Raw genomic sequence first — 25252 nt, 5'->3', positions numbered from 1 at the left:
ATAAAACTTGTATTTAATTTGATTAAAAGAATCATTTATAAATTATGTAATTTATCTAAATAAATTAAATTACTTATTAATTTTAAAAGAAATTAAATTTAATTTAATAAATTTTTTAAACTAAATAAAATTTTTATTTAATTTAAAAATTTAATTAGCAATATTTAATTAAAAAAATTCAATCAAAAAAACCAATTTGAAAAAAATAACACGATAATGAACTATTTTAAAAATAAAAAGTGAAATATTAGATATTTTTGTAATGTACTTTATATAAAAAAAAATATGAACTCTATATTGGATGTGTTTTTAAAAAAGATGAACTTAACATCGGAATATGCTTTAAAAAAGCGTACTTTATATTGGAATATATTTTAAAAAAGCGTACTTTATATTGGAATTCATTTAAACCGTGTTTCTTTGTTCTAAATGTTTACTTAGTTCATTACTTTGTATTCCAAGTAACACTTTAATTTCTTATCTTATAATGGCAAGTTTCAACTTCCGACAAAAAATGTAATTATCAAACATTACATTTTGAAGAAGAAAAAATAAATAGCTAAAATAATAATTTTTAACTCATTTTGTTGCTCTAACAAGAATTAACTTTGTAAAGATATGCATTGCTATGATGTGAGTCGATGTTAATAGTAGCCTTATCTAAAAGAGAAAATAATGTAAAAAGTTTCAAAAACTTTTCTTTAAATTCAAGAAAATAAAATTCTTTCTCAAGTAACAGACTATTCTTAATGAATATGAGCATAAAAGGCGTTCGAAATTCCATTCAAGTACCCTTTCGCCACAGCAGGAGTAAGTAATGTAATCCAATCACATTAAGCTAACTTTTCATCTTCCTTCTTATATTTATGTAGAGTATCATGACTTCCGTTGTTAAGGCCGATAAATAAGGACTTGTAATGATGATGAGGCTAGTAATTGTTAAACTTGGTACTCATTTTTACCGCAAACAGTATTTAGGAGATAGAAAGGGGTGAAGATGTTACCCACCCCTATCCGAAGCAATCACTAGGTGCATGCGCACATCAATCCACAACTACCTGAGCGAGAGCCACGACATACTGGGAAAAAGGGAACATTATTTGTGCTGAGTTAGAGTAGGGAAAAACATTCCCACTTTTCCCGGTCTGCGGGAAAGCAGAAGCGAAAGTTTTCTCCGGTTGTTTTTGCGAACTTGTATTTATTTGGAGAAACTTAAGCACTTAAAATTAAATAGATTGGTTGATTGGAATGATTGTTTCGGAAAGTGAAGAGGTTTGAGTTCGTGAACGAAAGGTGCTAAAATGTTCAGTTGGAAGGAAACTTTAAGTTTCTGGTAATTTTTTTATGAGTGGTAAATTAAAAACTTTGACGTGATGAAAAACAGGTTGAGATCTTATTTGTTGGCATCTCTGCTCATAAACTTGGTTTACAGAGTGTATTCACATGGATATGGTAAGTAATTAAAATAAATTTAGTTTATGTCAATTTCAGGAAAAAAAAAACAGAATTTTTAGAAACAATAAAAAAAAAAATTTTTATCTTTAAAATATAAACTTTAATTTTATATTATGAAATTGATTTAATCTTTTAAAGTAATGACTGTACACTTTTTTTAACATTTTGTTTAGACAAAAGAAATAAAGCTAGAGTTCAAGTTCACATTTCTACGTTTTGAACTATTTGCACAGCGTAGTTGGTTAAAAATGTAGATAGTAAAATGAAGATAAAAATATGAGGCACATTAGATTTGTATTCTCGATTGTTTACATTAATGAGATGAAGCGAAATCTTTAAATTGCATCTTTCCTTTTTTTAACAATTACTTTACAATGTTTAGAAACTTAGTCATCATTTTTCTTGACTTGAATTTTGACTCATTAAAGCAACTATATTTATAATTAAATTATATGTTACCCGAACAAAGTATTACTAAGCAGAACTCAATATTTCAGCACAACTACGTATAAAATGGTATTATCTTCCATTTAATAATGAATTATGTTTAAGTTTATTTATTTCGTATAACTGAATTAAGGAATAATGCCTAAAATACTGATTTAACAAGGAAAAACCAATTCATAATAACATTTATATATATATATATATATATATATATATATATATATATATATATATATATATATATATATATATATATATATATATATATATATATATATATATATATATATATATATATATATATATATATATATATATATATATATATTTATGTATATATATATTTATGCGCCTACGGATCTACAATTAAGTAGTACTTGTCAACTATATATCTCCCATATAAAAATATTTAAAACGTTTTCAACAATATATGCTACAGAGCTGTTGAGGCTTAAGGCATAGGGCACTCCCCTCCCATTGAGGTGACCCGGTTTTAAATTACAGCGATGGCTGGTTGATACATATTCCGCACCCGGTTCGCACCTGCCACAGTGCTGACTTAAATGAACCTCAGTGGTAGACTGATCATGAGTTAGAAGCCCCTTATCGTCAGGCCAACCGTGGGAGTTATTCCTCTCTATGTAACGCAATGAGGGTTTGTTTCGGCAAAAAGTCCTCCGAGAAAATCAAATTTCTCCCTACAATTGATCCAGAAATTCCCTTGTCTTCTGGGTCTGATTTGAAATTACTGGGCTAAGGAGTCGAACATTGCCAGTCGTAATCTCAAAATTGGGTCGGCTGTTCAACGATGGTAACAAAATAAAATAGATGATACAGGAATATCGGATTTGTGATAGCATAATTTATTTTTGATAGCACTTACAAGAAGTTCCTTTTTTTATTTCTTTATGGATATAGTTTCATTAGTTGTAATACAAAGATTGGAAAATGGAAAATTTTCCGCAAATATAATAGAGAAAATATTTTTTCTTATTTATAGACATACAGTTGTCGACCAAAGCAGAATAGGAAAGCAGATTCATGAAAGTGGTAACATGAAATGATAATAATAGTATTAATTACTGGAGTTCTCTATCAAAGCATAATATTAATACTGACTACTGATAAATCTATAGATTTATTTTAAGCAATGTTTTGGGTGTTGTTAAAGTTCATCTTTTCAAGCACTTGTAATAATGATAATATCTCTAAGATTATTCCACAGAACAAATTTAAGATAAATTATATTTAAAAAAAGTGTTTAAATTTATCTATTTACAAATAAATTGTTAAAATATTCATGACATTTAATTTTGGTTTTAACCATCGTGTTTACTACTTTCTGCACTAGTTTATTTTGCGTTAAAAGAAATACTTCATTGTAAACTATATTTCATGATAAAATTGCATTTGCTTTTTGTAATATTTGCCTTTATAGATTCATGCAGAATCACAAAACTGATTAGAGAGAATATTTTCTTAACAAATTCAAGATTTATCTGTAATTTACAGTTGCGAATATGCTCCTTTTAAGTTATTTAATTCAATTCGACTAGGGAATTTTAAAAAAAAGCACAATGCTCCCTTATCGCATTTGTTTCAATGATAATATGGTATTAAGATAGATAAGATTCTTTTGATTTTCAAAATGAGATATTTTCTAAAAATGAAAAAACATGCATTAGTAATTTTTAGCAATTGAAATTAATTTTGCGAAAGTGAAATTTATCACAAATTAGTGCAATAGAAAAATCATAATATTTAATTTTGTATTTAATCATCGTGTTTACTGCTTATTACTGCTTGTCATGTTTGCTGCTTGCTTATATTGCTTTATAAGAGATGCTTCACTTTAAGCAATAGTTCAAAATAATGTTTAGTTCTTCTTTTTTTTTTAAATTGTTTGTTCATTGATATATGCTCCATCACTAAATTGATTGGAAACATTATTTTCTAATCAAATATAAAATTAGATTGTAATTGTTTACAACAGTGAATATAGAACATTTTAAATGTTTGACTTCAACCTGACTAGGTAAATATGAAACACATATAACGTTACTTCATTTGTCGCATTAGCTTAAATGTCAACTGGTTATTAAAGAAAATAAGATTTTTTTGATTTTAAATTCAAGACATTTTCGTAAACCAAAGAAAAATGTAATAGTAATTTGACGTAACAGAGAATAATTAGTAAAGTAACAATTAACTATTATTCAATTATTATTCTATTATTCGAAAACTCGCACATTTACTTTTAGTTTTTTCATCATGTTTGCAACTTGTTGTTTTTTTATTTTATAAGAAATAATTCACCGTAAGCAATACTTTAAGATAAAATGTAATTTTACTTTTTGTAATTTTTTGTACTTACAGATTTACACTTAATCTCAAAATTTATGGGAAACATTATTTTCTCAACAAATACGGGATTAAATTGTAATTATTTGCAATAGTGAATAAGTCGTCTTTTAAATTATTTAATTCAATTCGAGTAGCAAAATTTTTACACAAAACACAATGTTTCGTCAGTTGTCATATTAGATTCAATGTTAACATGGCATTAAATTATATAAGATTCCTTTGATTTTCAATTTAAGATATTTTCTGAAAAAAATGTCGTAGTAATTTTCTTTTCAAATTAAAACAAATACAATATATTACAATTCAACAATATATTACAATTCAACAATATATTATCATAGGAAGTTTTTAAACGAAAACTAATGTACAATTCAATATAAATAAAAATATAAGCAAGTCTGATAAATTTAATTCGAGAAGTCGAAAAAAATTTAGCAGTTGAATAATAATAAATTATTTAACAAAGATTGGAATCCGTGTAATGAATGTTTTCGTAACAAGTAAATGCTTATGCTTTCCCTCAAAAAAATTTTTAACATTTTATATGACATTCGAAAATTCAGCTTTAATAATTTTTATTAGCTTAATATAAAATTAAAATATTAAAAGCAGCAAATAAGACCAATTATAAAAAAATATGATAAAGAAATTTTGAATTTTAGGATGTCTGGTAAATAAATCTCTACATGATAATTGAATTTGAAAATTAATACTTTCTACAACAAATCATTGAGAAAAAAAGTAAGTTTATTTGTAAATAAGGGACTTATTATGATAAAATTGTGTAAAAAAAAAAATTTATGTAAAAAAACTTGGCTAAAGCATTTTTTACAACAAAATAATTGGCACAACAAGCAAATGCTAATTATGTACTAAAATCTACTAGCAGGTGAATGACATTAAAAACACACAAATCATGAATTTGCTCTGAAAAATATTTAAGTCGTTTAGTGGGACTAAAGATTACATAAATAGCCGTGGCGGCTCAGTGGCAGATGGAATGTGAGCTAGAGTCTCCTTTCAGTCAGGCTAACGGTGGGAGGTTTTCGTACTTTTCCTTTATACGTGAAGTAAATTCGGACTAGTTCCTTTAAAAAATATTCGCCTTGAAGTCTAGTAAGTCCCAATGTTTTGTCCAAGAGTCCCCCTTTTTCCTGTGTAACGTTCAAAATTACAAAGTTACGGAGTTGAACATTGATAGTCGTAAATTTAGAATTGGTTCAGCTGTTTAACGCTGGTTATAAAACAAAGAGAAATAGATATATACTTTAGTTTTGGATTTTTCTTATCAATGTAATATTTATCTTTCTTTCTCTTCCATTGTTAGGAATTTCTCTGAGAAATAGTTAAATAACAATTTATTAAACAACAATTCAAACAAACAGTCAAATTACCAAAAATAAAATGGTAAGACCATACTAATTGTAAATGGTTTCAAAACGGTAAAAGTAAAAATGCTCTTTACAGTGAGCTCTACGACTGATTGGATGAACAGACTCACTGCTCTTTATTTTACCATAATTTTAGAATAAAAGTCTTAACGGTAAATATGTGTTTCAGCTAAAGGGCTGTTGCCTTTATATAATTTACATTTACTGAATTTTTAATATTTGAGGAAAAAATTGTACGTATTGAGCTTGATTATTCAATACAATTTTTCAACTTGAACTGAAACGCCGTTCAATTTTACAGTTTAAAAAAATGCAAATACATAAGTTTAAAAAAAATGCAATTGGATATCTTTTCTATCTTAATGTTTACTAAAAGTTTACAATAAATGTGCTAATTATTTACTGTATTCATTATTTTAAAACATCAAATAAAACACTAAAATGCAATTTTTTTTAATAAACATTATACATATTTTAAAGGGTTTAGATATGTGGTCCCTGAATTTCACTATCCACTGTCCTCTGAACGCAATCTAGAAAATATAGTCACGATAGTTTATACTGGAGAGCAGTTGAAGTTTTTAACCCCGTAATACTAATATCTAATATATATAATTCTATTACGTGGCTCCCAAATTTCGGCTGTATTTCTTTTCCGCCGGTGGCAACGCTTGCTTTGTTTTGTTTACGTTACTATTTCTCTCACACGGCGAATCGACCAATGATTGCCGATAAAAATGTCACATACCAAATATAGCTGAGGTGGCTCAACATATAGCGTTTTAAGAACGGAAACTGAAATAACCAGAGAGCATCAGCTGCGGCACTCTCATACTATTAAGCTAGGCAGAAGTGAGTAGTCTTTATCGATAGATCTCTATTTTAGAATTTTGTCGAGAGCGCTTTTTTTGAATTTATTTGACGATTTTTGATTTATATCACGAATTATACTATAGCACATTTCTAACAGGTTTAACGAATTACATGTCATTTATTTGAATTCAAATTTATTTTAATGACTTAGTATTTATTAAAAAGATGTAATTCTTCTTAAAAAAAAGTTTTTATATGGATTTGAATTCTTAGAATTTTGTGCATTTGCAATGCACGTAAGTCAGTAGCGAGCGAAGCGAGCTTGGTTTGCGAAGCAAACCATATAAGATTGCGTAGCAATTTTCGGGGGTTGGTGAGCGTCAGCGAGCAAGGGGCGCAGTCCACAAGTTACTTTTTACTTAGTTAACTATGTCTCGAAAGCCTTTTAAGATAATAAAAAAAGTTTTTGCACAAAACTATAAAGTTTACCTCATCAAAGATAAAAAATTATTCAAAATATTAGTTTATATATATTAGTTTCTAAAAATTATTTATAAATTTTTTATTACTTTGCTAATGGTAATCGTAAGATTTTAAATTGTAAGATATAAAATAGATTTATTTTCAGTGTTGAGACTAAATGAAAAAGAGTGCAAAATTAGAATAAAATCTGCAGAATATTCCGAATTAGTTTTAGTTTTAAAAGTCATAAATTTAAAAACCTCATTTTATTAAAACTATTTGGCCAATGTCATAAAAAATTTTATTTTGTCAATAAACATTTTACGTACTTTATAATGATATAAAAATTTCAATGCCTTATAAATAAAAATGCTTTTCGTGTGAAATTAAATGAAGCGTTATGCCTTTAAATCATTAGATCAAAAGTTATTCACTGTGATTACTTATTTTGCGCACTCTATACTGTATTGCGATTTAAGATAACGAAATTATGGATCATCTGTAAGCAAATGTTTTTTCAGACAAAAAATTTTGCCAGACAGTGAAATACGCAAAAAATAAAATTAATGTTAAGAGGTTTTCACTTTTGCTAAATTCCTAGCCTGAACAATTCAGACCATATTTTCCAAATTGTGTTTATTTGGAGAAGGTACGTTTTTGTGTCTGGTTTCATTACTTAAATATTCGTTTGCATGTTTAAGGTTAAGCCCTCAAATCATCATATCAAAAAATATTCAGGATGTTTACTTTTTTATTTTCTTTCTACACGACATTCGGTTTACTTTTAAACAGATTTTTTTAGAATTTAAGTTTTCATCGTGATATATTTTTAAAAAAATAAAATAGTTAATTTTTCTAACAGTAATATTGTTTTATACCTTGAAATTTGAATTACAAAATCAATCCACTAGTGCACTCAAAACATTTTTTTAAAGAAGAATGCAAAATAATTTGGTGGTATACCCATTTCCCTTTTTTATTAAATTTTTACATAAATATATCAGAATTTAGATAATTTAGAAAATTAATGAATACATGCTCGAAAAATGTTATAAAATAAATTCGATTTCCATAAGAACATGTAAAATAAATGAACTCTTTGGATAATTTAATCAGTTTATCACGAAGTAATGCAATTTTCAAAACCTTAATATAATTTCTCTAGCAATGTAATTTTGTGCAAGAATTTATTTTGTGTTCAGTAGAGAAAGTTTCCGGAATTAACAAGGTAGTATTCATTATAGGAGCAATTTCTCCAACTATTCATCTATTTAGCAATATCATTTATTTGCATATATTCTAAAAATTACTTTTAGTTAAGTTTAGTTACGTGGAAAATTATGATTTTAATGAAAGAGCACTGAATGGAATTGAATAGTTTAACTTCAGAGCATTTAATGAATTGCAATATTTGTCCACAAATATTTTCGCAAGCATTTTTTCACAATAAAGGTTCTTTCAATGCCATTTTATAAATAGGGATTTGTAAATTTAATTTATTTTACCAAAAACGTTCATTATTCAGAATTAAAGTATTTCACTATAATTCTAACAACTAATTAGCAGCATTTTATATATCGTATTATATCAAAAACATTAAAACTGGTCTCTTGTTGTATCTCACTTAACTTACTTAACTCACTTAATTAAACTTAATTTCACTATTTAATAACGAAAATGTGATTCCTGATTTCTTCGCTACATTTTGTTTCATTATAGAAGGCAAGACTACACGCAAATGTGTTTTTGTTGTTATTGCAAGTAATTTTACAACTGATATTCAAATAATATAATTTTGCTGTTGTTTCTAATGATTTCATATTTCAGAATAGTTCCTTAATTTCAGATATCAGTTTTTGCACAGTAAGCTAAATGTAATGTAAAGTTGAACTCCCAAAATGATAACTGTGGCCTATCTCAAGCACTTAATTATAACATTAAGACTTAATTTTAAAATGAAGGTAACAACTTGACAAGTGGTGCAGTTAAACCCCAGTGATAACTCTCTGTGTAATAAAACATTTAAGAACAGTTTTTGATGACGTGAAGCAAGAGAAAAGTTTTTGCATAACTTTTGGTGTGAAGTTGTTGCCACTATTTATAGTGTTCAGTAACACTATTGTTTATAAAAAGACTAAGATGCAATACACATAAGAATCAGTAAAGCCCTTCATTTCCATACATTTTAAGGTAACTACAATTAGTTTAGAATGTATACATACTCCAGTTTTTAAAATAAAATTTGTTTGTTCATAAACATCCGCTTTACTAAGAGAGTGTTAAGATGATTTTGAACTAGGATTAAAAGAATATAAATGAATAGAAATTAAATATCAGAAAATGCTTACATGTTCTAATATAACTGTTAATATACACTGTTAAAAGTTTCATTCTGAAATTACGGTAAAATAGCTGGCAGCTGTGTGTCCATCCGATTAACCGTAAAGTTTACAGTAAAGAACATTTTCTTCCTTTATGGTTTTGAAACCATTTACAAAAAGTTTGGTTATAAAACCATGAATACAAAACTATACGGTTTTTGAAAAAAAATTGCAACTAGCATTTTTCAAAAACAGAAAAAAAAGTTATTATTTAACTAGACATTGGAGGTCGGCTTTTCGTAATGTAATGGGCATTGGAGAGTGCCGGACACTGAAAATTCATCATGTGTGGAAGAAAATGGAGGAAATAGTGTTGTGTCAACACTAGGATTCAAACTCCAGTTCTGCCGGTCAAGAGATTGACAGGTAAGCCCGCTCGGCTATGATATGTACGCTGTTGAAAAGAACGAAGTAGATTCATTAGGTAGTTCTAGTTGGTGCGATAAAATTCGGGTTGTTTAACCGTATTAGGTGAAAGCAGTTAATAAACAGTTTTTCCCAAATTTTAAAGTTTGATTACCATTTTATTTATGGTCATTTGACTGTTTTGATTAAATATGGTAAAATAACCAGTCAATAAATCGTTATCTAACCATTTTTTTCTGAGAAATTTCTAACAGTGTACAATTGAAAGATGATACATTGGAACTAAATTATAAGTATCCTTACTGTAAGACTAAAACGTACATACATTTTATAACAGCTTACAAAATGTATGTAAGTTACATACATAAATTTTACATACATTTTGTAAGGAAATTACCACCATTTTGTACTCAGATGTGAATAATCTGCAATAAATATTCGAATTCTGTCGATATTGGCAATTTTGTTTTCTGCAAACGTAATCTATAAATACTTTGAATCCGTATGAGATAGTTGCAAGCTTTGTTTTATGGTGGTTAAATTTAATTGCATTATTTAAAGTATATATGAAAGCTCGATTTGGTGTAACGTAAAGCGTTCCTTCACATAACAATCCAGACAACAAAACGACAGCAAACTCAGAAAGATATCTCACAACAGCTTTTACATTTTAGAATGATAAGCGTTTTGAGATGGTTTAATTACAATGCGCTTATATTCTATTCACAATTAATAGTGTGGTAATAGTGTGAGCCTTTTTTTAAATTGTTTCTATCATCTATCTCTTATAATAAATTCTGGTTTCTCTAATTATCATGAGTGGATAACAAACTGAAACAATTTTAACTTGTACTGATGTCAAACTGTACAGAAAAATATTTCGAATTCAGGTTCCATGTACTTTTGTTTCAAAGTGAAATAAATTTATTTGCATTAAGTTTACTTTTTATATTAAAACATCAATTTTCCGTTGAATATTTTCCTATTCTTGTAAGCCTTTCCCATTTTTCTTAAAAAAATTTAAGTTTCTCACAAGTGAAAAAAAATATGTAAAAAAATGGAGAAAATAATTAACGTGACGCAAGTTCTAAATCCAACACGAAAAAATTCCGTTTTATGTGTCAATTTATTTTATTAAAGTAGCTATTTTTCGTTTAAAAAAAAAAGAAAGGTTCTACCGAAAAAAGAAAGCACTTTTAAAGTTAAATTTATCACTATTTACTTTCGCACTTTTTTGATCCAAAAATAAAAGAAAATAGTTTGGGTAAAGATTGCCAGAAATTTATTCACATTTTTATTTAACCATAAAATATTTCGCTTAGACGATAGGCTGGAATCGTTTAGGATTGCAAATGATTACTTTTCCCTTTTCATCAATTCTTCTCTGGACTTCAGCTCGAGACGAGATGTTCGAAGAGAAGAAAGAAAACTATTTAATACGAACGGAATTTCAACGGTTTTTTTAAACAATAGAGGAAAACAAAGAGAATATTTTGAATTATTTTAAACTATGCATAGAGGTAACTGCTTATAGAAAAATAATCATAGATTTATGTGCAAGCTGAAATTTAAATCTTATTCATAATTATTATGATTTTTTATTTATCACATATGTTATGGATATTTTGAATTACTTGTGCGCTTTTCGTAACATTTCAAAATAGGACTTAAAAATGTGAGTTATAATAAAAAAAAATAAGTTTCCTAACAATTTCTATTAAAAAAACTATTTTTTTTTAATAATTGATTTCAAATGGAAAATATAAAATTGAAATGTTTTGAACTCTTACAATACTCATAGGTAGAAAAGATAAAGTTCTTTTCTCAACTTTATTTTTTCCTGTTATACAAATAATCATCAATGCTGCTTTAATGATAATAAAATGTTTAATTCGCTGCGTCATATTCATTTTTGAGTTGCACATACATAGATGTTTTTTTTCGAGCTGCAAAATCAGACGATATTTATTGGTGCAAAATATATTTACCAAAAATGAAATTATGTAAACTATTTCGATTTGTCATTGAAATTATGTAAACTTGTGTGTCTGTTTGTTGAAGTCTAACACACTAAGTTTTATTTCATCGTAGGAAAATCCAATAAATTCTACTCCCTAGTTTTCTTAGATGTTTAAAATCTTACAAAATTGCATGATATCATCTGTTTTAAATAGCATAAGGTCTCTATTTAAAAACGTGTAAGTAATTAAAAGTCAAACATAAGGTGTAATAAATATACTATTATATATAAGTTATTATAAACAATCGTACATATACCATTTGATATAATGTAAACCAATTGCCAACATCGATAAATTTATATTTGGTCTATGCATGAGAAATCAAGGAAAGGGAACCAATCAGGGAAAGAGCATTTTGTTTTACTTTTGCTTTTGCATCCAATAAGTTCTAGTCATTTTAGTTACATACATTAAGACTCTCATAGACAGATAAAAAATATATTCTTTAGTCCAATAATTAAAAAAAAAATATTTTTATAACTCCAAGAGAACGTGTAAGGAGATTATTTTTAAACAATCAATAAACAGTACTATTTTAAACAATCAAGTCAAACAACAGTCAATTTTATAAGTTTTAGTTACAACAATCCGATAAGTTCCACTTTTTTGTTTTCCTAGAAATTTTAAATTTTGAAAATGACATCAATATCTATTTGTGGTTTCATTTCTATGTGTGCATGTGGTTTCGATTTCGAAACGTGAGAAAATAATAAAGAATTCTAATTTAAGGTATACTATATACTATTAAATATAAGCTAATATAAGGTATTATACATATACTACTATATATAATATTAAATAATACAATCAGGATAAACAGGCCTATCATAAATGACAAACAGAAAAATTTTAATTTACGAATTAAATAAAAAAAAATTCAACTTTAGCATGCTGCATAAAGAGATTATGACTAATTAAATTTGCAGCTTAAAAAATATTAAAATGATTAAATCCAGATTAAGATAATCACCCTGATCGATAAAAGTAACGCAAAGAACGCACATCTATTAATCTTCGGAAAATAATTCTTCATTTCAATTAGTTTAATCCTCTTGCATTGTATATCTCTTAAAAATGTGTTTTAATTAAACTTTAAAGCTCTGAAAAGTTCCAGAAATTAGTAATTATTTAAAGAATGGAAGACTGAAAATTTAATAAGTTTAAACAAACTGTTATTTATCATCATGGTCATAATTTTTTTTTTGAAAAGTGCCTGTTTTGTACAGCTTTAATTGCCAAACAACTGAAATAAATTGCTTTACTTGAAATAATTATATCATAATTTGAGTAACCTAGTCTAATGTCTAATTTGAAGCAATTAAGTTATAATAAATAAACAATGAGTAAATTTAATTAAATAATTAAACTAAATAACAAATTAAATTATATAATAAATAATTTTTAGCAAAATACTGGGCTATAAAATTGCTTGCGTCATTTTTTAAACATTTGCACATTTAATATTATTTAACGACTACAGAAATTTCAAAAAGAAAGGAAAAATTATATATGTACCTTAAACAAGACTCTGCAAATAAATGTTGTGTACAGCAAAAAATGATTTTGAAATCTAAAAATTTCAAACAATTACTTTTTTCACTACAACATTGCCTTAAGCAACAAAAAAATTACAAAATACTTATAAAATACGATTAAAAAAAACAACACTTTTAAATAACATAAGAAGAAAATATAAACCGTAAAAGAAAAAAATAAATTTTAATTACTAAATTTCCATACCTTTAAAGAATATTTTGAAAATAATCAAATGGGAACTTTCCTTAAGCATTCTATTAGAATGTTGAAATTTTCTTTTTTTCTGAACGAAAGAGAACCTTAAAAATGTATTTACATAGTTTCAAAAAGAACAAAAAAGCATTTAAAACTTATGCACTTGTTCAAATTACTACTTTTTCAAATTATTACATTTCAGAACGGGGAAAAAAGAAGCTGTAAAGAATGTTTTGCTTTAACGAAGTTTTTTTTTATATATCAAAATAGCATAAAACATATCATTTTCACTTTGAAAATGATTTAAATTTGTCAGATACTTTTATTATTTAGCACTTTTTTTCATTTCGTAAATACTTTTTATCATAAACAAACTCGCAGCATTAGTAGAAAATAATATTTATTGTTATTTTTGCCTTAAATTTCTTTAACTTCATATTCATGCAGACCGTACAAGTTATCTGTATTTCAAATTTTGTCTATGCTAGCTCTCAATATTAAACGCAATTTATTTTTATTTTTATTTACTTAATTATTATTTATGTATTTTATTAAAAGGAGTCAGTTCACAACATAGCATTATGTCAATAGTCAATACGAAATCAATAGTCAATATCAAAAGTCATGGTATGTTGCTTTATTTTTTTGCTTATTTATTAATTTTTAAATGGTGGTGAACTGAAATGCTTTCTTTCTAAAAACTTCTGGTTTTCCAAATTTTGCTAATTCTGAAGGGTTTAAGCGATGTCCAGCAAGTTTTTCAAAAAAAAAAAATATTTTTGTCGTAACTGGAAAATTCTTTTTGCTAATACCTTTATGTTTATTTAATGAAATGTAGATGTTTAAAAAAGAATGCAAAAATAAATTTAACTCTCTTTAGAGCTTACAAATTTAGCTTTTGTCTTTAAATTCTTTATAGATTATTTTTTTCTAACAAATAAAAATGAGATGTAACAACTTGGATTACAAACTTTAATTTTTTTTCTAGAAAATCGTGTTTTCTGTTAGCTTATTATATCTGTGTTCATTATTATATAATTACATATTATATTTATTTATATATTATATTTAATTATATATTATACTTCTCTATGTACACTGTTGGAAATTTCTCCGAAAAAAATAGTTAAATAACAATTTATTGAATGGTTATTTTACCATATTTAATCAAAACTGTTTAATAACCTTAAATAAAATGGTAATCAAACTTTTAAGTTTGAGAAAAACTGTTTATTAACTGCTTTCACCTAATACGGTTAAGCAACCGGAATTTTTTCATTTCTACTAGAACCGCCTAATGAAGCTACTTAGTTCCTTACGGCAGCGTACATATTATATCCGAGCTGGCTTATCAGTCAATCTCATGACCGGCAAAACTTGAGTTCGAGTCCTAGTGTTGACACCACAATATTTCCTCCATCCACTTCAACACATGAAGAATTTCCAGTGTCTGGCATCTCTCCAATGCCTATTGCGTTACGAAAATCCAAGCTCCTATGTCTAGTTAGAAAATAATTATTTTTTATTTTGCGCTTTTGAAAAATGTTAGTTGTAAATGGTTAAAAAACCGTATAGTTTTGTATTCATGCTTTTATAATCTTACTTTTTGTAAATGGTTTCAAAATCATAAAGGAGAAATATATTCTTTACCGTGAACTTTACGGTTAATAGGATGGACAGACAGCTGCCATTTATTTTACCATACTTTTAGAATGCAATTTTTAGCAGTGTATTATAGTTGTTTATCAGGACTCGAAAAACCGCCCGTCCGCCCGTCCTCGGCAGACAAAAATTCCCCGCGGACAACAAATTCCTCGAATCCAGCGTCCGCGCGTCGTGATACATTTTCAATTTCTGTTATCTTACAAGAGTCTAGCGCCTCACTTCTAAAATGACCCTCCAATCTCGAAATACAGCAACATACTGCGCATGGTGGAATTGATGTTTTCTCTGTCTGGGAGTACTGCAGCGGTAGAAAGGGGCTTTTCAGCAATGAACTTACAAAAAAACACATTACTTATTGGTCTTAAACAAGAAGTGTTAAACGCATTTATGAACATCTACCTAAATGGAAAACCTCTTTCAAATTTCTGTGCAGAAACCTCTGTAAATCATTGGCTTGATTGTGGAACTGGTAAACGTCATATTTGATTCATTTAAAAAACGCAGTACCATCGGATAAATTGACAGATAACTTAACCTTTGTTATTTAAATTATTTCATCAAAGAAATAAATTATTTCATAATAGAAATACTAGGTTTAACTATTAGTAACCTAGTATGTCTTTTATTACTGTATAATGTAATCCTAGTAACTACTAATTCATTGTGCAATTTATATAAATGTTTGTAATAAACAGGAGAAAATTATATTTTTATTTATTTAGAAGCGTCGGGTTAGTTTCAAAGGAGGACGGGTACATTGTTGGACAAGCCGTCCTCGGGGACGGGTAAAATTTCAGAATTTTTTCGAGCCCTGTTGTTTATATATTATATTTACTATATATTATTTATATATTATATTATATATTACTATAAATATCTATTTTACATGCATTTTTTAGAAAACGTATAGTGCATTTTCCAATGTGTAACAGTCCATGATGTTATACATTTTGAAGTTTCATGCTTTTTACATTGAGCGCTATGCTTATTGTTTCAAACTTGCAACAAAAAAAAAGAAAAAGAGGATTAAAAAAATAATGAGCTGAATAAATTCTAAAGCCTGAATTATTCATATCTCAGCTTTCCACTCTATATTTTACATTCAATTTGAAACTGATCAGCCGTCGAAGAAATCTTGTCTATACTCTGAGAAGCATTACTTATATTTGTATCCATTTATTTATGTAAGTTTAGCATTTAAGTTTTGGAATTGCATAATAAGTTAAAGGAATTAGATGTAACATTTCAAATATATATTCATAATCTGAAATAAAATCATTAGTTAACATTAGTTTTTTACTTTATTTCTTGCGTTTTGTGTTAAGTAAATATTTCTATTTGTAACACTAGGTCGCTTTTCATAAAATAAAAATAAATAAATAAATAAACAGCTAACTTTGCTATGATCAAATTTTATTTATATTTCACCAAAGCTTAAACTAATCTTAAGATACTATTTCCTAAACTCCTAAGTTAAGAAATGGTATGTTTTTTTTAAACTGAATTTCAGGTGTATTTATTTTGTATCAATGATGTGGATAAAAGAAAAGTTTCTTTTTACTTCCGCATTCTAGAATAATTGATAATCGGGGACCTTTAAAATGTTCCATTTGATTTCTTTCTCTAATTTTATTCTAAACGCATACTGACGTAAATAGAATGATTCTTAAGAATACAAAAAAGAAATCTGAAGGAAAAAAGGAGAAAACATAGTTCAATGTGAGCGAGAGCAAGGTCTAAAAATAAACCTAAAACTTCGATAAAGCAACAAGAAACTTACTCTCACAGATTTCGTTTGATTTCTATATTGTTAGGAATTTCTCCAAAAAAAGTTTAAATAACAATTTATTTAATCGTCATTTTGCCATATTCTATCCAAAACAGCCAAATAACCATAAAAAAAACATAGTGGTCAAACTATTAACTTTGTGAGAAATTATTTATCGTCATCAGAAACATTTAAACATCCGGAATTTTACCCGCGGAAGTTAAACCATATGATAAGGATTATTTTCCATCATCGGATAAACACAAAAAAGGATTATTAACAATCTTATAGATATAATTGTATGGTGAACACCTTTTGAAGACAATTGCCTCTTAGCTGCCGAGTACTTAATATACTTCGAGAGGGCTAATCGGACTATCACATGACAGACTGAATGGGGGTTCAAATCTAAGTATTGACACCTCAATTTTTTCCATTCCTTGAATATTTGAAATGTATTCGGCGTCCTGCACTCCTCAATTGGTGATCCTGGACAATTGTAATATAAAACTCCCTTTTACGAGTTATATTACAGTACCACAGAGTTCCTTAGCTCAAAAATCCAATATTCACCATCTCTCACGATAGATAAATAATTTAAGCTACATTCAGCAGTTCACTTGACAGAATATAGCACAACACCATTTTTACTCCCATTACCTAAGGATAATCCTAGCATAATGCAACAGAAATGTGGAGTTAAATTTCATTTTACCGCTTTGAAACTATGCAAGTTGTAAATGGTTACGAAGCCATTTAGTTTCGTTTCAATATTTTTTTTATCATGCAAGATGTTAGTGGTTTCAAACCAGTAAACTAAATAAGTGTTTCTTACCCTATAAATTACACTTAAATTGATAATTTGATAAGACAGAAAGGTTCTGGTTATTTTATCATAATTTTAAATTGGAAATTCTAACACTCTTAGGTGATGTACCAATTTTTTCTCGTACGTAATGTACAATTAAAAATATGGACCACCCTCATTATCTTTTGATTTAATGGTTTGGATCTTCCTGCTCAGACAAAAAACGTACTTTCTCTGAATAAACATATCTTTTTTTCGACGGATTCGGATTTCTAACCCCCAAAATATAGGGGGTAGCAGCAGTTTGGGAAATAAGGTCAAAATAGTTAGGTCAGGAGAATGCGCCAAAGTTTGGACTCCATGATGTTCATTTTACTTCTTGCGTACTTCGCTATATCTTGAGATCTTTTTAAGTGAATTAAAAAAAAATTGCCCACAATTATAAAATTAGATTATCCAAAGATAATTCCAAGCAAAAAATAACTCTCAGTAAATATTTGTTATTATTTATTATTATTTTGTACGAAAGCATTTTGAATGGTAAGGTTAAGCATTGCTTGCATCATTTTAAAGATGTAATTATGCAGGACAAAATACAAAATTTGAGCAAAATCAACTGAATACTATTCGACTTATTTTCCTCTAACTTTTCATTTTGCATTGTAAAATTACATTCTTTAAAATGATTGATAACTCAAGTTCAAATTTTTTTCAACCATTATTAAATAAAATAATAAAGAATAATAAATATTTACTAAATTTTTTTTGCAAGGAATTATCTTTGTTTAAACGAATTTTATAGATGTGGGAAAAAATGTTTCAATTCACTTGAAATTTTTTTTCCAGATAGAGAGAAATACGCATAAAATATGCATAGGTAAAATTAACATTAAGGAGTCCAAATTTTTGGAGCTCTTTCTGACCATTTTCCCCAGATATCAGCTACCCCTATATTTAGGGGATCAGAAATCCGAATCCGCTAAAACTCAGAGAAAGTACATTTATGTGCCTGATTTTGTAACTTCAAAAAAAAATAGTCTGCTCTTATTAATTAGAATATTTGATGTCAACCTCTCGAGCTATTAAGATAAAGTACTTGAATGTGAAGATCAGATCATTATATCAAAAGTTATTCAGAATGGTAAGGTTTTTGTTTTTGCACTCTGTACACTTGTCAAACACACACACACACGCACGCACGCACACACACACACACACATATATATATATATTAGGAATCCACGTAAAATAATAGTTTCTGATTGCTCTTCTAATGTCGAATCACTCTCCGTCCATTAGAGTACGCTAAGTGGGTGATTCCTCGGTATAAACCTATTTTTCCGAAGTCAGGAACTACTTTCCAAACGCACTAAGCTTCAAAGTTATGCAAACAAAAACACCTGCCTGATTTTCAACTAGCAATTGATTTAAAATTCCTAATAGAGTGCATTACTTTTCAAAATATTGCAACGCAAATTTATAATTATTTTGTTACCTTGTGTGATATAACATAAACATTACAAATCATAATTCATCTTTAAAAAGGTTTCATATAACTAAATAAAAAGAACTTTTATTAGTTAAAAAAAACTATACACCTTTAATACTAGAATTGCCGTTGATGTCACTTTGATCCTTTTTTGCAATTTCTTATGTTATTTCATTTAATTTAATCTATGATAATTTTTTTAATGAAATTACTCTATTTTCACTGATTGGTACAACGAAAATAAATTTAGTTATACACGCAAATATTTCGGCACAAGACCATTACAAATAATTCTAATTAAACTCATTAGTATAATACAGGGTGTTTATAAAGTCCTGGTCCTATTTTGATGTTTATTAACTCATAAAATAATAAAGATAGCTTAAAATTAATAACATAAATGGTTAGATAGACTCAAAACGTTTCACAACCCTTGTCAATGAACTTCCACGTGTGCCCCCTTCGTCGCACGGAGAATTTGAAGTCGATAGTCAATTTCACGCTAGGTAGTGGCAAGCATGTCGGCATCCACAGAGGTTATTGCGGTTGTAATTCTGGCATTTAGGTCATCAATGTTCGACACGATCCTCCTGTAAACATTGACCCTTATAAATCCCCAAAGAAAAAAGTTCAGCGGCGTTATATCAGGTGATCAGGGAGGCCAAGGAATTGGATCTCTTCGCCCGATCCATCTTCCCGGAAAATGGTCGTTCAAAGAACTACGAACGATGATACTCCAATGAGGTGGTGCACCATCTTGTTGCAAAAGGACATGTGGCTGAAGCTCTTCTAGTTGTGGAAATACGAAGTTTTCATTTCACCATCTCATTGGGGTATCCTCGTTCGTAGTTCCTTGAATGACCATATTCCAGGAAGATGGATTGGGCGAAGAGGTCAAATTCCTTGGAGTCCCAGATCACCTGATATAACGCAGCTAGACTTTTTTTTTTGGGGGACTTATAGAGGACAATGTTTACAGGAGGATCGTGTCGAACATTGATGACCTAAATGCCAGAATTACAACCGCAATAACCTCTGTGGATGCCGACATGCTGGCCGCTACCTGTAGTGAAATTGACTATCGACTTGATATATTCCGTGCGACGAAAAGGGCCTACGTGGAAGATCATTGACAAGGTTTGTGAAACTTTTTGAGTCCATCTAACCATTTACGTTATTAATTTTAATCTATCTTTATTATTTTATGAGTCATTAAACATCAAAATGGGTCCGGGACTTTATAAACACCCTGTTTAATAATGTACGCAATTTCCTTGCTAAGCACAGTTTTTTGCGAAACAAGATATATTTCTATTTCACTATTATTTCCTGCTAAATAGTTTTAAAGTTCCACGCTCACACTTGAGATACATGAAGATACACTTGAGTTTCAAAGCTCATTTTTTTTTCTTTTACTCTTACTTAATTCTTTCTGAGTATACTATTTCGGAATTTCATGCCTTTCTGTTGATTGATAAAATAAATAATTATGGAAATACTTAAAACAGCTAAATGGTGTTATTTTGGCCCTTATACGAAAAACGTTCATTTCTTTAAAAAAAAAATTATGTATATTTTTAATTTTGCAGAACTTCAAATATTAAACGAATGAGTAATTGTAGAACAGAAGTTATAGTCCACCGAGTTAAAAAGTGTCAGGGTCGACAGTTTTGAAATTATATTGTATCGTCTTAAAGAAACTATGTACATGCTGATTATAAGAGGTTATATTTGTTATAATCCTGAACATGGCAGTATTGTTGGGGAACAGTTATTGCCATGTAAATAATAATGAAAATTTATTGTACGACGTATAAATTACGACCTGAGAAAAGTAAAGTGCTCTAATTATGGAACCACTCCTAAGCTTCTGGTGCAGCAAAATTATTTTCGTTTACCTCCGTAAAAATTGCAGAAGCATTTTTTTCGTAATAAAAAGCCTTACATTACACAGATACTAAGCTTGAAAAAAGGAAAAATATCTTCCTAATTTCAACGTTACTTTTTCTTCATAACATTCATCTTTTGCACAACAAAATGTAAACTAATTACTTACTATATAGTTGCAAAAGAAGAGTAGTTTCATAATTCTAAATAGTATTCATTCGAACGTATTTCAAACGATAGCACATTTTGAAGAAAGGCAATGTTACTTTCTGTAATAGTATGAAATGTGACGTTGGCTTAGCTAACTAAATGCTAAAAAATCATCCTGTAATAGGTGCGACTTCAGGTGTCATTTCTTTATAATGTTTGTGATATTTCTGTCCTCAATGTTTGATTCCTTTGCCCCCCCCATCTCTCATTATAAATTCATTCTTGTGTTAGTTCAAGCATTACAAATCCGTTCTTTGCTCATTACCCCCAATTGATAAAATTTAAAACCTAAAATATAAGAAATTGGCTTTTTAACATCGCAAAACACAGAATGAAACAAATACTAAAGATGAAAAATGCTAGAAAATAATTTGTCAATATTTTGTTGTCACTTTTATGTTACGTGAATCTACTGTATACGCCTACTCTACAAGTGACGGAACTCAAAATTATGAAACATGTTGCGTGCTTATGTATATTATTTATATTCATGTCGTTTGTTTAGTTTGCTTATTTACTTATTACTCGCATTAATACTATATAATAGCCTGCAATATAATATTACAATATGTAATATAGTCTTTGTTTTAATTAAAAATCACAAGAAAATTAAATATTTTAAAACTCTTACATATTGTATATTTGACAATATAATTCATCTAAAAAATCATTTACTTTGAAAGGACAGCAATTTCTATTGTGAGTCAAATTGACACCAAAAATGCGGTTTTAGATGAATCCAAAATCCATCTGTTCTAAATTTAAGGAACTTCCATTCTTTCCTTCCTGAACTCCAATAGATAACTTCTTCTTTTAGGTATCTAAGAAACAATTTTTCTTATCTTTTTCTTATTAAGCTAATTATTTTTTTTCCTCTTTTGGTTTTCATTTTGCTTTTAAAACTTAAACAAACAAATTTGTAGTGTAAAGCAACTAGAAGGTACAGAAATAACCGGACCACTTGATGACTTTCCTATTTCAGAACAGATAAGTTAAAAATGGTGCTCGGTACACCGGGGAAACTTATAATTCGTGCAGAAAAAGTATGCCGTGGTAGTAATAAGAGCTGTTAAATTTAAGTCAGCGTTTAGTAAATCAAAAAAATTTACTTTTAGATTTCAATTATTATTCTAATTAAATGTTTTCATCTTTTTTCTTTCAAACTGAATTAAATCATCAATTTAAAAATAAATTCATAACTTTTAAAATGAGAATTTCTGATTAGCAATATTTCTTCTTCTCTCGGTAACGATAACTCCAAGTTTCCTATACAGATCGTAATAGCATCGATACAAATGTGTATGTAAACTTTATTCAATTAATTCGTCGATATACACTGATTATATAGTATTATTTGTGGATGGAAATTTTATTGACTAGGTTACAATCCTGTCCAAGTAACACTTTTCAATTTAGCAAATCAGAGTATTAGGTTGTACACAAAAATACTGAAAGTATTGTGTAACCACAGAAAAGAGAATATTAAAGAATATCTACGAGGAAGGAAAAAAATGTTTATCATGCGAATGTAATGATGCGATTACAGAACAAAGCGTGCATAGATTTTATGGCACAACAGAGTAATACATGCCGAACAATTACTTTCAGAAAGCAAAATAAAAGCTCAGTGGACAATTATAAAGAGCTGATGCTACGAATCACTGTGGATTGTTACAGTAGAATAATGCATATTAAATAATTAAAGATAATTATAGGTTAACACTAGAACATATTTCAAGCAAATAGCAAGGAGTAACAGAGTAATAAAAGAAAGTATATCGAATAATTCTGATGAGATAACATAGATAAAAATTACTACGAAATAACAAAATTTTTGTAACTATATCAATTGACATAGCACATCTACGCATTTATGATCTTCAAGAACCAAGAGAGCTATGCAACTTAAACAATTATTACAAGATAACAAAATAAATTGATGGAATAGCAGACAAAAGCATAAAGAACAAGCATTAAAAGGCAATAAAAATAAATAAGAATTATTATAGATAAAAAAAGTATAATATGAGTAAAATCATAGTTCATTTTCGCAATAGAGATTGCAAATATAAAAGAAATAGTACTTTACTTTGCGGGAATGCTGTTCAAGAAAAATCAAATTTCTTCACATGGGACAGTTGAAATTAAACGAACGAGTGACTTAATTCTATAGTGACTTAATTCGCAAAAGGACAATAACAGGACAGCTTGGCTTGTCCGAGTGTCATTAGAAACAACAACTCTTTCTCGCAGAACATATATTGAATACATGGCACATGTTACTCCATATTTTAAAAACATTCCTTGCGAAAATACGGGGTAAAAGATTTGATCTTTGGATGAATCACTCGTAAAATTCAATTCGCCAGGAAGATCCCTTTCTCCTGTAAAATATAATACCTTACGGTAATAGTTATTTAATTATTTCAGTGATTTTACGATAATTATTTCTGTACAAATTATGCTATATCATATTTTTCGTTTCGTGACATGTTCAGGAAAACACAGGTTTTTAAGAGAAAAGTACCGGTACTTTTAACTTTGAAATAATTTGATGCAGAATTTTCTCCTCTGCAATACCGATAATAGTATTCCCCCAAAAACACGAATAAAAACCTTAAAAACTAATTATCATGAAAGGGAAATAATATATTATCTATTTTCATTTAAATTTTTCAAACAGTATTTTGATAATTTTTGCACTTTCGAAACCTTTCTTTATTATAAATACTTGAGGCGAGGATAATTTAACAAGAACTACACAATATGTATGTACTGTTTTGGCTTTCAAGAAGGCGTCAAAATTTAAATTTATGTAGTTGATAAAACATAAATTCTTTTGCAATCATAAAATATTTAAATTTTTTGGTAGTAAGGCAAATATTTGAGAAGCGAAAGTCACTTTAGAATGCAAAGAGAGCATTAAAAATTTATAAATATTAATCACTCGACAGCAGCTAATTTTAAAAACTCTAAAAAAAAACTTGTTGATATTAGAGTAAAATAATACAAAAGAAGATAAAAGTAACTAAAAAATAAATTTGTAAAATGAATCTTTAATCATTTTAAAAGACTGGTAATTTTAGTAAAAACTAGTATATAAAGTTTATTCATGATTCTACAGTGAGTTGAAAAATTTTTTCTAAAGGGGTAAAAAGTTTCAAGAGATTTGAACAAGGATGGAAGCATAAATATGTAAAAATATATTACCTTTTGTTTTTGTAACATGAAAAGAAATTAAATTCTCAATAATTTTAAGGAGAATAATTTTATATACATTTTGTTTATCCAAGTTTTATTTTTAAATTCTTAACCCGTATTTTACCATCGTCCTATATTAAGAACAGCTACAATTTGTTGATTTTTTACAGCGGATATTGTTATAATAAAATATTTTTCACTTCTAAAATAAAATTTTTGGATAGATTTACATTAATTAAACTCATTTTATGATTAGCTATAAGTTTTTCGTATTTTCTTTAGATTTTTTTAAAATAGCTATTTTTTACTGTTTTATTTGACGTGAACTATTCAAATAATTGCAAGAAGAAAACTATATTTTTTTTTTGCATTTATTAATCCGAAGCTTTTAATATTACATTTCAGTAAAAACTGAATCGATAAATGAATATTTAAACTGGTTTTACAACTGGTTTACCTATTTGGAGGACAATGGTAAAATCCCCTACTGTAAGCGCCCACCTGAGAAACTCAATTAAATCTGGGTTTCCCTGAGCATAAGACCATATTTTACTTTTAGAATTACTCCTCATTTGACATAAGGTTTAGTCACTTGGTGGCGCTATCTTTTGGAAGGAAAAAATTAACTTAGAGGTGAGCTTTACACTTAATGCGCATCCTTTTTGGCATAAAAAGTGTCGAAATTGAGTCGGAGATTTTTAACAATTTAAGAGGCTCATAACTATTTAATGGTACAATGAATTTGATGATAATGACCCTAAAATGATGATATTGCCACATGATCTAGGCAAAG

The 25252-nt window shown here is 28.0% G+C and overlaps 1 protein-coding gene across 2 annotated transcripts in view; it reads left to right on the top strand.

Annotated features, from left to right (window-relative positions):
- The first annotated feature begins 1050 nt into the window (after positions 1 to 1050).
- Positions 1051 to 25252, top strand: part of LOC107441269 (lachesin) — a 207653-nt gene continuing 183451 nt past the window's right edge. The window contains exon 1 of one of the 2 annotated variants that reach the window (XM_043039280.3): positions 1051 to 1452. In XM_043039280.3, the coding sequence (XP_042895214.2) occupies positions 1374 to 1452 (79 nt within the window). In that variant the 5' untranslated portion in view covers positions 1051 to 1373. The remainder of the gene's footprint in view (positions 1453 to 25252) is intronic. The other variant, XM_087166071.1, reaches the window with a different exon arrangement.

Source organism: Parasteatoda tepidariorum, chromosome 6 (assembly GCF_982258835.1).
Source record: "Parasteatoda tepidariorum strain Cologne lab strain chromosome 6, Ptep-v5.0, whole genome shotgun sequence".
Classification (NCBI taxonomy): domain Eukaryota; kingdom Metazoa; phylum Arthropoda; class Arachnida; order Araneae; family Theridiidae; genus Parasteatoda; species Parasteatoda tepidariorum.
This window is presented reverse-complemented; position numbering and strand designations above follow the sequence as displayed.